Below are 13,666 nucleotides of genomic sequence, written 5' to 3'. Positions count from 1 at the left end.
CTCCCCTCCACCTTCCCTCCACCCTCCCTCCCCTTCCTCCCCTCTTCCTCTTCTTCGTTAGTATGTGCTTCTTTTCTTTTTCTTTTCTACCTTTAGGAGTCTGATATTTTGCTCATTGATTTTTTGAAATGTATTCTTTTAAATATACACTTAAAACTGTAAATTTATTTCTATGAGCTGCTTTAATTTAATCCAAAAAAATTGATATGGATGTTTTTTGTCAGTGGATGATGGAAAATATTTATTTCTCTGACTCTCCCTTTATTGCCCCACACTTTGTTGAGAATCAGCTTTTGTAAATTCCTGAACACTTTGGGGGTGAGGCTCCATTTCTATTGTTGACATTCCACTCTTGACTGTGTTAAGACACTGCCTTTGTATTTTCTCTCTTCTGTTTTGAAATTTGATTTGTGGTCTAAGACATGGTCCATTTTATAAATCATCCAATGTTTCTTGGGAAAAAGTCTGTTCCTGAAAATTGGATGCAAGTTTTTAGAAATATCCTTTTAGAATTATCTCTGCCCTCAGTCATGCTGTCTAGATGTAGCAATTCGGAGTGATTTGTGTAGAAGTCCTTGACACTTAGCGGGCCATAGCCACACGGGGATCTTCACTCCAGTTGAGATGAGGGTTTCTAGAATGCACAAGCAGAAAAATTCCAGGACTCAATTTTCTTAGTGAGTTTTCTTTCTTCTTTATTTTTCTGGTTTGCTATGATATAAAGCTCTGAGGCCGTGCTGCTTAGAGCCTTGCTAAGTTGCCAAGTCTGGCTCCAAGTCTGGCGATACTCCTGCCTCAGCCTCCTAAACTTCTAGGATTATGCTGTGCACACTGTAATAATCATTACCTTTAGTGTATTGTCTTGCAGACTGACATACATGCATGTGAATGCAGCTGATGCACCTTAATCAGACAAAAAAGTCATAATGCAAAGAAAAAGACATAATACCCAATGTATTTTCAGACTATAAAGCACCAGGGTATAGATTATTTCAAGTCAAAAGACAGGGCATTATTTAGCAAAAGAAAAAAAACTTTAAGATTATAAACATGTTTAATTTGAAATTTAACAATAATGGCCTTTGGTTCTTACAGATCATAGAGAATCAGGACATTAATCTGAGAGCAACCGTCCGTGCCATTTTGACAGGCTGTGGGGGATTATTCAAGGAGTCTTGAGCTGTCCCTGCAGAATCCTTAAAGGTTAATTGGCAGTTTCCTTCTGGGACACTGAGACCTGGAGAATGGCTGTGTCATTGGATTGTCCTCCCCTGCCAGTTCCATGAGAATCACACACGTCCCTCTAGATGCCGTTCTGCTTCTGTAGGTTTTTCTGGTGGCCCTGATGACTTCTGGTCACCTAATGACAAGCTAGGACATTCACCTGATTGTGGTGAGCATCAAAGTTGCTGCATCAAATCTGATGCTGTTTTCTACACAGATCTAAGGGCAGAAACAGGCCCTGCTCAGTACTAACGAGGGCCGTCTGTGGCATCTCCGTGGCTCATGACAGATGGATGCACTTGGGGTAGTCTGTCACTACTTCAGAGTTCCCAGTGTCCACTTGTGTCAGGGTCATTGAAAAGGGACCATTTTGTGAATAGGTAGTTGAAATTTCCATCATCACTTTTACAAACACTTATGAAAAGTCTTATGAAAAATGATGGTGAAATGGTAAGCTTTCGTCAAATGCAAATAAACAAGATCCCAACACTGCGTCCTCCCCCCTTTCTCCTTCCAGTGTCTGTAAAGGGAGATGCACGTGAAATGCCTGTCTTTACACAATCCTGGTGTTTTGTCTTGCTTGCTCGTGGGCCTATGTGAAGCCCATCTGACTCTCAGAGCCACCCCTTTGGTCTTGGGCAAGCTTCAGGGGTTCTCAACTAAGTTTTCTTTACTTGCAAAACAGAGATGTTCATATAATAGAGCTGGTGTTTGTGAGAGTAAAGAATTTCAGCGTCGAGAAATACAGAAGGGGGACAGCATTGTCCCATCTTGTCCTGTCCAAGGAACAGGGCACCATTCCAAGGACGAAGATGACCCAGCCTGAGACGTCTACCTCGATGGCAAGCGCCCAGCCACACAGATTGCCCATGTAGTTACTTCAGCTTGCTTGAGACTCCTGAGTATTTAAGAAAAGATCATATAAATGCTGATCTTGATCCACCCTGGTGAGCCAGATTCTGGATTTTCAGTGATTAACATTCATTTTCTGCCAACAGGGAAATTTTAGCCTAATAGTAAATACATGTCTGTAAAGTTTCATTTCAGGTGTTTTGGGTGGTGGTCAGGAAATAGAACCTTGAAGGAAAGTGTTATAAATTAACAGAATGGAAGTTCAGTGTGTTAAGCCCTATATTAGGAAAACCAAGCCCACAATAGCCACGATCCTATGCTTTATTTTGTGATGATAAAGAAAAATCTCTGTGCTTTCTCTCTTACACTTGACCATAGCTAGGGCTTTTAGAAATAAATGCCACTGATCGTGATGAAAAAGGTTCAGCAATAAATTGGTGAAAGTGACCATGTTGGGATCCAAACAACTGATAGGGTATGTGCACTCTATGACATTAAGTTGTATGCAAAGCCAGTTTTATTACGGTTCGGTGTTCTAGGAGAACTGGAATGACTTAAATGCACAGAGTGTAGTTAGCATTATTTAGTGAGAAGAAGTTTAAAACAATGGGCAACACTTAGACCTTTGACGTAGGTTTACAAAATTAGGAAAGGATGGTTAGTGATTATTGAACCAACCTATCTATGTCTAATTCTGTGATGGGATTGTCACCATGTCACCAGCTGAGTAAGACATCGGCTCTGCTTGTGACTCCCATCTGTAAAGAGGACTTTGTGTGTGCATGTCAAGCACAGAGAACTGAACTAGTTTGTGCTTGTGCCCTGGGTGGTTTGAAGTCAGGTGTGCCCTGGAGCACCACCCGACAGCAGGTCGAGTGACTCCCGCCTTCCGTCTGTTCCAGGTTGCTTTCAGCTATGTAACGTGTTTCGATCCCATGAGATGGAAATTGACCAGTGCCTGCTGGAGTCCCTTCCCCTGGGCCAGCGGCAGCGTCTGGTGAAGCGCATGCGCTGTGAGCAGATCAAAGCCTACTATGAGCGCGAGAAGGCCTTGCAGAAGCAGGAAGGGTTCCTGCGGAGGCTGAGGCATGGGAAGCACCAGAAAGTGCATTTCAACCTCGCCGACATGATCCAGGACGCCATCATCCACCACAACGACAAAGAAGGTGCGTGGCGTGGGGTGAGGCTTCCCCTGTGGTGGGTTTCTCATGGTGGGTTTTGGTTGGGTTTGGGTGGAGGATGGGAGATAAAAATCCTCTTTAAATATTGGAGCATGCTTTCTTTTCACTGTCTGAAATATTCAAGGGGGAAAAAATCGCTCTCTCCAAAGAACATTTATCAAGAGTCGCAAGTATCCCCAAAAGATGAAAAACGTGGAATCGTTGAATTTTGCCTTTTTAGAGCTATCTGAAAAGCAAGTGATTTCTTTCCAAATCATTCATTCAGATTGTTAATGAAATTTTTATTTATGAAATTGCTTCCTTTGATGATTCTGACTGTGAAGTTCATTGGTGGTCAGCTCCTACATGATAGATAGGTTAGTAAAGTCAGTTCCCTCAAAACTCTCAGGATGTAATAGTCACCTTATCCAGAATTCATCAGAGCAGGTTTCCCTGTCTTCTAGGAGTTTAAAGTTCAGGTCTTTGGTCCGTGTTCATTGCCTTTTGGGCAGGTGGGAGGGGTGGAGCTTCTGTCTTCCCAGTATGGGGATCCAGTTTCGCCGCCTCCAGTGCAGACACCGCCCTTCCCCAGGTCTGATGGGGTCCTGCATGGAGGACCAGGTCTCTAGTAAGGGCTGATTTCTGATCTTATGTTCTGTCCCGGGGCCTGTGTGTTTTTGTTAGTTCAGTGCTGTGGTCCCTCCTGCCCTCTGTGGTCTGCCCAGAGGTCCAGTATCGCGAAGCTGCCAGCTGTGTTCATTTCAACCCGGGCTGCGCTGAATTTGTCTGGCTCCTGGTGCCACACGTTTCTAAGGCTGTCCAGTCTGAATCTCAGCTGTCTTCATAGACGGAGGGCTTTTCCCAGATTCCTGTGCATGAATCTTGTTTCTGGTTAGAACCTTCTCGCCCAGGTTCTCGTGTGAGGGAACTGTTTGAGCTCTGCGTCTGGGAGAGGAAGGCCTTGAAGAAACAAACATAAATTGATCTACCTTGGTTGGCTCTAACACCAGCCGTTGGATTAACGTAGGTGTTCTTCACAATGCATTGAGCGCAGTCTGAAATTCACAAAGCTCTGAAACCAATCTTTATTTTTATGTAGCTCATTTAGTGGCAGAGCTTTCCCTGACCTGGTTATGTTTTTTAACTTGTTCAATATGGAAAAATCATGAATCTAATAGCCTATGTGGTTCCAAGGCTGTCACACAGGGATTGTGAATCTGTACCTAAGAAAGCAGCATGTCATATACAGTAATAACTATGATGAGGCTCGAGTATTTTTTTCATGATTGGGTGTGGGCTTGCTGGTTCAGTAGAGTCCTGGAGAGCTCTGCTGTACATAAAGCACAGTGGAGTGGAGTAGCAGGACTCTGAAGGGGGTGGCCTGGCAGGACCTGCAGGATCATCCAGACCAGTTCCCTGAGCCCTGAGCTCGGGCTCCGCCCTCCTCCTCTGGGAGGCTGTCAGGCTCTCCGTCTCCCCGCCTGGGGTTCTCTGCTCCCCTGTGGCTCTTCACTTAACTGACACCTCCCCTTGGAGTCCATAAGCAGGCTGAGGGCAGGGACAGTGTCCCCTGGACACCTGTTCCCTCCTGCCTTTGCCGTTCCTTCCGGGAGAGTGGGGGAAGAGGCTGGGGCAGCCGTCCTGCCTCGCCACAGGGGTTTCCCGGCCAACACTAGGATGCGGGTCTTTAGGCTTAAGCCCTACGTTGACCTCGAACTAAGGAAACAAAAAATTGTAAAGTTCTAAAGTCTCCTGTGCAAAATATCTGCAGGCATTGGGAAATGACATCTAAGTTAAGGTTAAAGAAACTGAGTAGCCAAGTGATGGACTCGGAGCCCTGTGGGCAGCTGGTGTACGTTTATATGGTGACGTCTGGGGACTGTCCTGTCAGACCACCTGAACTCACCCTTGTAAGCAGCTGCTGTTGGCAGAACTGTGCTGTCACCTTGGTGCTCACAGAGCAGGAAGAGGTGTGGAGCCCGCCCTCTAAATTTTCCAGTCTAGATGAGAGAGAATGATAAACCTGGAAACAGAGGACACGGCTGCTGGGTGACCGCGAGGGGGAGGCTGGTGGGCTGCGTCCGCTGGGCAGAGCTCCTCCGAGAACCTGGTTGCTGAGGCTGTGACCTTGACGCTTGCTTAGATCCTGAAGGCTCGAGAGGAGGGAAAAAGAGCAGACTGCACGGGCAGCAGCCAGCAGCTGTGCAGACCTGGAGCCCAGGGGAGGCCTGTCTGGAAGGAGCAGGAAGTGAGGAGGGGGTCCCCTAAGGCACGCTTGCGAGGCGTGAGGTGATGGGGACACACAGGGTCTGGTTTAGTGCTGTTGTCCCCCCTGCCCTCCTGTGGTTTGCCCAGAGGTCCAGTATCGGCAGGCTCCTAGAAAGACATGGCTACCCCGCAGGTGGCTGTTGGTGAAGGTCAGTCAGGGCTGTTGAGATGTAGGGATGACTGAAGGGTGGGATCAGAACTGAAGCAGGTCCCCCCACGGGAAGCAGTCACTTCACTGGGAGGAGAGTGAGCAGAGCTGTTGCCGTGGGAACAAGGTGAAGGACACCCCAAGGTGACAGTCCAGGGAAGAGAGTGTCAGCTTGCCCAGTACGTGCTGTACCCTGGAAGGGCATCTGTGAGGGAGGCACCCACAACCTGGGCCACTGGGCTGTGCCGTCGGCGTGGTGGAGGTAACCACAGCCAGGCAGGTGCTGTGGACATGGGGACGCCACCCTGAGGACACCAGAGCTGATCATGCAGATGTCTGGGGTGAGCGTCTGCTGGGCGTTGGAGGGGCAGCAAGACCACCAGTGTAGAGGGGCCAAGTGGGTGAGCAGGGACAGCAGGAGGGCACTGGCCTGGAGGAGTGGGGAGGTGCATGCAGAGGGCCCTGGCTCTTGTGTGCAGGGGGCTCTGACACCACTGGATGTTGGGGACAAAGAGACTGAATGCCACCTCAGAGTTAACGGGTCAGCGGGTCTGTGTGGGGTGGACCGAGGACTTTGAGGCCAGGAGCAGAGAGCTGGCGGGAGGCGAGAGCGTGGCTCGGCCTGGAGGGGAGCTAACGGGGTCTCTGAGGAGAGAGCAGGCGGGAAGTGCTGGATGACTGGCTGCGGGGAGGTATTGATTTTCTATTGCCTCCAGGAAGATCACCCAAGTCTGGGCATCGAACAGGGCGTATGCGTGTTCCCCACAGTTGTGTGGGCCAGAAGCCAGGCACGGGTCTCCCTGGGAAGAAGGCAGGGTGTCCTCAGACCTGCTCCTGCCACTTCAGCTTCCAAGGCCACGGCCTTAACTGACCCCAGCCTGCTCTGCCGTGGTCACCGCAGCCGAGGTGGATCCGGCTCCTTCCTGCTTTGCATTCCGCCCTTTTCCTTTCCCACCTTGCAGCTTTCTGACCAGCTCTTCTGCCAGCCTCATCCATTTTTAGGGCCCCGTGTGAGGACACTGGCTCACATGGACAGTCCAGCATCTTCTCATTGCTTTCAGGTCATTCTTTAGTAAATACAATTTGCTTTCCCCAGAAAATTCAGTGCATTGCAAAGGGCACGACTTGGGAACCAGAGTCCTGCTCACTGCAGGAATAATGGACTTAAAGATAGTGCCAGGGGCCAGGCGCAGTGGTGCACACCTGTAATCCCAGTGGTTTGGGAGGCTGAGGCAGGAGGATCACAAGTTCAAAACCAGCCTCAGCAAAAGCGAGGCTGTTAGGGAACTCAGTGAGACCCTGTCTCTAAATAAAATACAAAACGGGGGTGGGGATGTGGCTCGGTGGTCCAGTGTCCCTGAGTTCAACCCCTAGTGCCACACACACACACACAAAGACAGTGTCAGTTATTTTGGCCTGAACAACTAGAAGGATGGAAGGCACTGACAAGTCGGGATTCCTCCGGGAGCCCAGGTTGAGAGCGGCAGGCAGCGCCTCACTGGCTGGGGATCGAGAGCTGAGGCTCCTGAGCCCAGAGAGGGTACGGAAAGCCAGGGAGCAGGTCCACTCACCCAGGGAACAAACTCAGATACGATTTGAACCCAAGGCTGAGACCTGAGGATCCCAGTACCAAGAATTCCCTGAAACGCGGCAGAACCACAGACACCGGGACGAAAGGAGGAAAATGAGGTCAGGTGCTTTCTTGGGTCAGTGATGGGGAGCTTCCAAGGAGGAGGGATGGGTCAGTTAGGCCAGCTGCTGCCGCCCAGGTGGATGGAGGTGGTTAGTTCAGGTGAATCACTGGGAAGGTGTGACACCTCCAGGGCTGGGAGCAGAGTGGGGAAGTAGAAATGGACCTGGAAAACGCAAGGACTCTTTCACGGGGCTTTCTGTGAAGATGAGAGAAATGGAAAGACAGAGTGGGAGGAGGAGAGGTCAGGGTTGTTTCAGGTGTGCGCCGAGAACACAGTTCATCTGAGAGGGACGGACGCTGATGACCTGGAGGACGAGAGCTGCGAGGCTGCAGCGGGCCCACGTGCACGCAGACCCCACCAGACCTGGTCCCACGTGGCCGGCGTGGCTTCGGCTGGGACATGCATCCTGGTGGCCCCAGCCCTGGCCGCTTGGCCGGTCCTCTAGAGAGCTCTAGTTTTACTCTCCGTGTCTAGGCCCCACCTTGGGGTCTGACTGGATCAGCCTGAAGTGGGCAGTTTTCAGAGATGCTGGGAGACAGGGTCAGGGTGGGTGGGGGGCGGCCCAAGGCAGCTCCTCCTGGTGAATCTGGTGGGAGAGCCAGGACTGTCCACTAAGATGGGGATGGAGCCCAGGAGCTGCAGGGTAAGGAAAGAGGAGAAAGGGTCCGAGTGTGAGATACACGGGCAGAGAGATGCAGTATGGAAGGACTTACAGCAGAAATGGGATATAAAAATACAAACTGAAAAGGAAGGTCAGCGTGACTCAGTGGTTTCAAAAAGGGTCTGGCATCATCTTCCTACCCGAATCCTAAGACCTTCCTATAGCTTTCCTGACACAGTTTGTCCTTGGGTTGCCGTCACAGACATCATTCCACATGGGTACTGAGGTGCCATTTTGGTGAGGTTCGACACGAGCTTCTCAGTAGACATTCAGTATTTCTTGCCAAGGTAGACTCTCCTGGTGACTGCGCGTGCCTGGCAAAGGCTCGCCAACCAAGTGTAGCAAAGGAATGAGCGCAGTATGTGGAGCAGGGTGTTCATGGATGTTGGTGTAAAGGTGTGAACTTGAACACGCCGTCGGGTTTGATTTTTCAATTCAAGAGAAGCAAAGAATAATTTTCATTTGAATAATCCATGTTGAGTTTTAAGTTGGGTCTCACTGAAGAAGTGGGTTTTTGTGAGCTTGTGAGTAACAATGGAGAGAACGAGCTGATAGTGGAGTCCCACGTCCCTTGGTGTAAAGTAATCAAGGTGAGAGGGCAGCAGGCAGCACGTGTGGTGCACCCCAGGTCCTCACAGGTGCACCCCAGGTCCTCACCGGCTCGCTCGGCACCCGCACTGCTCCAGACCTCCCTACAGCTGTCTCCTGCACTCTATAAACATTGACTTGGCCACATCCCAATAGTAGGCTGATTTTAAGTCCTTTGGGTTGGGATAGCTGGGTCAAATGGTGGTTTCATTCTGAGTTTTCTGAGGAATCTCCATACTGCTTTTCATAGTGATTGCACCAATTTGCAGTCCCATCAGCAATGTATGAGTGTACCTTTTCCCCCACATCCTCAACATTTATTGTTGCCTGTATTCTTGATGATTTCCATTCTGACTGGAGTGAGATGAAATGTTATAGTTTTGATTTGCATTTCTTTAATTGCTAGAGATGTTGAACTTTTTTCATATATTTGTTGGTCAGTTGTATTTCTTATTCTGTGAAGGGTCTGTTCAGTTCCTTAGCCCATTTATTGATTGGGTTATTTGGCTTTTGGTGTTAAATTTTTTGAGTTATTTTTATATCCTAGAGATTAATGCTTTATCTGAGGTGTATGTGGTAAAGATTTTCTCCCAATCTGTAGGCTCTCTCTTCAATTATTGATTATTTCTTTTGCTGAGAAGAAGCTTTTTAGTTCCCTTCCATCTATTGCTTCTTGATTTTATTACTTGTGCTTTAGGGGTCTTGTTAAGGAAGTCAGATCCCAGGCTGACATGATGACCATTTGCACCTACTTTTCTTCTGTTAGGCCCAGGGTCTCTGTTGTAGTGCCTAAGTCTTTGATCCACTTTAAGTTGAACTTCATGCAAGGTGAGAGATAGAGGTTTAATTTCATTTTGTTTCATGTAGATTTCCATTTTTCCCAGCACCATTTGTTGAATAGGCTATCTTTTTTCCAGTGAATGTTTTTGGCACCTTTGACTAGTATGAGATAACCATATTTATGGGAGTTTGTCTCTGTATCTTCTGTTCTATACCATTGGTCTGTTTTGGTGCCAATACCATGCTGTCTTTGTTACTATAGCTCTGTAGTATAGTTTAAGGTCTGGTATTGGGATGATCCTGCTTCATTCTTCTTGCTAAGGATTGCTTTGGTTACTCGGGGTCTCTTATTTTTCCAAATTAATTCCATTATTGCTTTTTCTAGTTCTATTAAGAACGTCATTGGGATTTTAATAGGAAGTTTATTGAATCTGTATAGCAGTTTTGGTAGTATAGCCATTTTGTCAATATTGATTCTGCCTATCCAAGAGCATGGGAGATCTTTCCATATTCTAAGGTCTTCCTCAGTTTCTTTCTTTAGTGTTCTGTAGTTTTCACTGTAGAGGTATTTCACCTCTTTTGTCAGATTGATTCCAAAGAATTTTATTTTTGGGGGGCTATTGTGAATGGGGTAGTTTTCCTACTTTCTCTTTCAGTGGATTAATTGCTGATGTATAGGAATGTGTTTGATTTATATCTGTTGATTTTATATCTTGCTATTTTGCTGAATTTATTTATTAGTTCTATATGTTTTCTGATGGAATATTTTGGATCTTCTAAATATAGACTCCTGTCATTGGCAAATAGTGATAGTTTGAGTTCTTCTTTACCTATTTGTATCCCTTGAATTTCTTTCTTCTGTCTGATTGCTCGGGCTAGAGTTTCAAGGACGACGTTAAATAAAAGGGGTGAAAGAGGACGTCCTTGTCTTTTTCCAGTTTCTAGAGCGAAGGCTTTCAATTTTTCTCTGTTTAGAATTATTCTGGCCTTGGATTTAGCATATGTAGCTTCTTGATGTTGAGATATGTCTCTACTATCCCTAGTTTTTCTAGTGTTTGGAACATGAAGGGGTGCTGTATTTTGTCAAATGCTTTCTCTGCATATATTGAGATGACATATGGTCTTGTTTTTAAGTCTACTGATGTGTTTATTGAGTTCCGTATGATGAACCAACTCTGCATCCCTGGGATGAACCCCTCTTGATCGTGGTGCACTATCTTTTTAGTATGTTGTTGTGTGTGATTTGCTAGAATTTTTGCATCTGTGTTCATAGGGGTATTGGTCTGAAGTTTTCTTTCCTTGATGTGTCTTTGTCTGGTTTTGGTTAGAAGGAAACTAGCCTCATAGAATGAGTTTTGGAAGGGTTCCACCTTTTCTATTTCATGGAATACTTTGAGGAGTATTGGTGTTAATTCTTCTTTGAAGGTCTTGTAGAACTCACCGGAGAATCCAGCTGGTCCTGGGCTTTTTCCTGGTTGGTAGACCTTTGATGGCATTTTCTGTTTCATTATTTGAAATTGATCTGTTTAAATCATGTGTGGCCTCCTCATTCAGTTTAGGTAGGTCATATGTCTCTAGAAATTAGTTGATGTCTTTGATATTTTCTATTTTATTGGAGTATAAATATTCAAAGTAATTTCTAATTATCTTCTGTATTTCAGATGTGTCTGTTGTGGTATCTCCTTTTCTATCATGTATTCTAGCAATTTGAGTTTTCTCTCTTTCTCTTCGTTAACATGGCTAGGGGTTTATCTATTTTATTTATTTTTTCAAATAAATGACTTTTTATTTTGTCAAGTTTTCAATTGTTTGTTTTGTTTCAATTTTATTGATTTCAGCTCTGATTTTAATGATTTCCTGTTTTCTACTGCTTTTGATATTGATTTGTTCTTCCTTTCCTAGGGCTTTAAGATATAACATTATGTCATTTATTTGTTGACTTTTTATTCTTCTAATGAATGAGTTTAATGCAATAATCTTTCCTCTTAGCACTGCCTTCATAGTGTCCCAGAGATTTTGATAGGTTTTATCAGTGTTCTCATTTACTTATAAAATTTTTTTTATTTCTTCCTTGACTCTTCTACTGTCCATTGATCATGCAATACTGTATCATTTAGTCTCCCTTTAATAGAGTATCTTCTATTTTTTAGTTTATCATTGATTTCTAATTTCATTCCATTGTGATCTGATAAATTCAGGGTATTATCTCTGTTTTTTTTAAATTTACTAAGAGTTGCTTTGTGGCATAAGATATCATCTATTTTAGAGAAGGAGCTGTATGCTGCTGATAAGAAAATGTATTCACTCATCGATGGGTGAAGTATTATATATATGTCTGTTAAGTCTAAGTTATTGATCGTATTATTAAGTTCTATAATTTCCTTATTTAGGTTTTGTTTTTGAAGATCTGTCCAGTAGTGAGAGAGGTGTGTTAAAGTCAACTAGTATTATTGGGTTGCAATCTATTTGATTCTTGAAATTGAGAAGGGTTTGTTTGATGTGTGTAGATGCTCCATTGTTTGGGGCATAAATTTTTATCATTGTTATGACCTGTTAATGTGTGACTCACTTAAGCAGTATGAAATGTCTGTTTTTGTCCCTTCTGATTAACTTTGGCTTAAGACCCTCTTTATCCGATATGAGGATAGAAATTCTTGGTTGGCATCCATTTTCTTTCAGAGCTTGAAATATATTATCCTTGGATCTCCTATTTTGAGAAATCAGTTGAGATCTATATACGTATATATAGAGATCCCTATATGTAATTTGTTTTTTTTCTCTCACAGCCTTTAAGATTTTATCCTTATTCTGTATTTTAGTGATTCTCACTATAATATGCTTTGGTGTTTGACTGCTGTAGTTTTGTACATTTGGGGTTCTATAAGCTTCTTGTATTTGATTCTTCCATTTCATTCTTTAGGTTTGGAAAATTTTCTGATATTATTTTATTGAAAAGATTTTACATTTCTTTGGTTTGAATCTCTGCTTCTTCATCTATCCTGCAACTCTGAAGTTTGGTCTTTTCCTGTTATCACATAATTCTTGGAGTCTCTGTTCATGGATTCTTACCATCTTTGCATGGTCAACTTTATTTTCAAGATTATATGTCTTTTCTTCATTGCCTGAGATTCTGTCTTCCATGAGGTCTAGTCTGTTGGTGATTCTTTTCATTGAATTTATAATTTGGTTTCTTCATTTCAAGGATTTCTGCCTGTTTTTTTTTAATTGCTAATTCTTTACTTAAGTGATCTTTCACTTTCATTTTCCCTGAATTCCTTCTTTTTTAAAAAATTTTTATTGTTGGTTGTTCAAAACATTACATAGTTCTTGACATATCATATTTCACACTTTGATTCAAGTGGGTTATGAATGCCCATTTTTACCCCATATACAGATTGCAGAATCACATTGGTTACACATCCACTGATTTACATATTGCCATACTAGTGTCTGTTGTATTCTGCTGCCTTTCCTATCCTCTGCTATCCCCCCTCCCCTCCCCTCCCCTCTTCTCTCTCTACCCCCTCTACTGTAATTCATTTCTCCCCCTTGTTTTTTTCCCTTTCCCCTCACTTCCTCTTGTATGCAATTTTGTATAACCCTGAGGGTCTCCTTCCATTTCCATGCAATTTCCCTTCTCTCTCCCTTACCCTCCCACCTCTCATCCCTGTTTAATGTTAATCTTCTTCTCATGCTCTTCCTCCCTACTCTGTTCTTAGTTACTCTCCTTATATCAAAGAAGACATTTGGCATTTGTTTTTTAGGGATTGGCTAGCTTCACTTAGCATAATCTGCTCTAATGCCATCCATTTCCCTGCAAATTCTATGATTTTTTCATTTTTTAATGCAGAGTAATACTCCATTGTGTATAAATGCCACATTTTTTTTTTATCCATTCGTCTACTGAAGGACATCTAGGTTGGTTCCACAGTCTTGCTATTGTGAATTGTGCTGCTATGAACATTGATGTAGCAGTGTCCCTGTAATATGCTCTTTTTAGGTCTTTAGGGAATAGACCGAGAAGGGGAATAGCTGGGTCAAATGGTGGTTCCATTCCCAGCTTTCCAAGAAATCTCCATACTGCTTTCCAAATTGGCCGCACCAATTTGCAGTCCCACCAGCAATGTACAAGTGTACCCTTTTCCCCAACATCCTCTCCAGCACTTGTTGTTGTTTGACTTCATATGGCTGCCAATCTTACTGGAGTGAGATGGTATCTTAGGGTGGTTTTGATTTGCATTTCTCTGACTGCTAGAGATGGTGAGCATTTTTTCATGTACTTGTTGATTGA

General features: G+C 44.5%; 1 protein-coding gene across 3 annotated transcripts in view; it reads left to right on the top strand.

Moving 5' to 3' along the window:
• The window catches only part of Myo16 (myosin XVI), a 420,601-nt gene that overhangs the window by 24,186 nt on the left and 382,749 nt on the right, over nt 1-13,666 (top strand). For all 3 annotated transcript variants that reach the window (XM_048800642.1, XM_048800640.1, XM_048800641.1), the window contains exon 2: nt 2,979-3,242. In XM_048800642.1, coding sequence (XP_048656599.1) covers nt 2,979-3,242 — 264 coding nt within the window. The remainder of the gene's footprint in view (nt 1-2,978; nt 3,243-13,666) is intronic.

Source organism: Marmota marmota, unplaced genomic scaffold (genome assembly GCF_001458135.2).
Source record: "Marmota marmota marmota unplaced genomic scaffold, marMar, whole genome shotgun sequence".
Lineage (NCBI taxonomy): Eukaryota > Metazoa > Chordata > Mammalia > Rodentia > Sciuridae > Marmota > Marmota marmota.
This window is presented reverse-complemented; position numbering and strand designations above follow the sequence as displayed.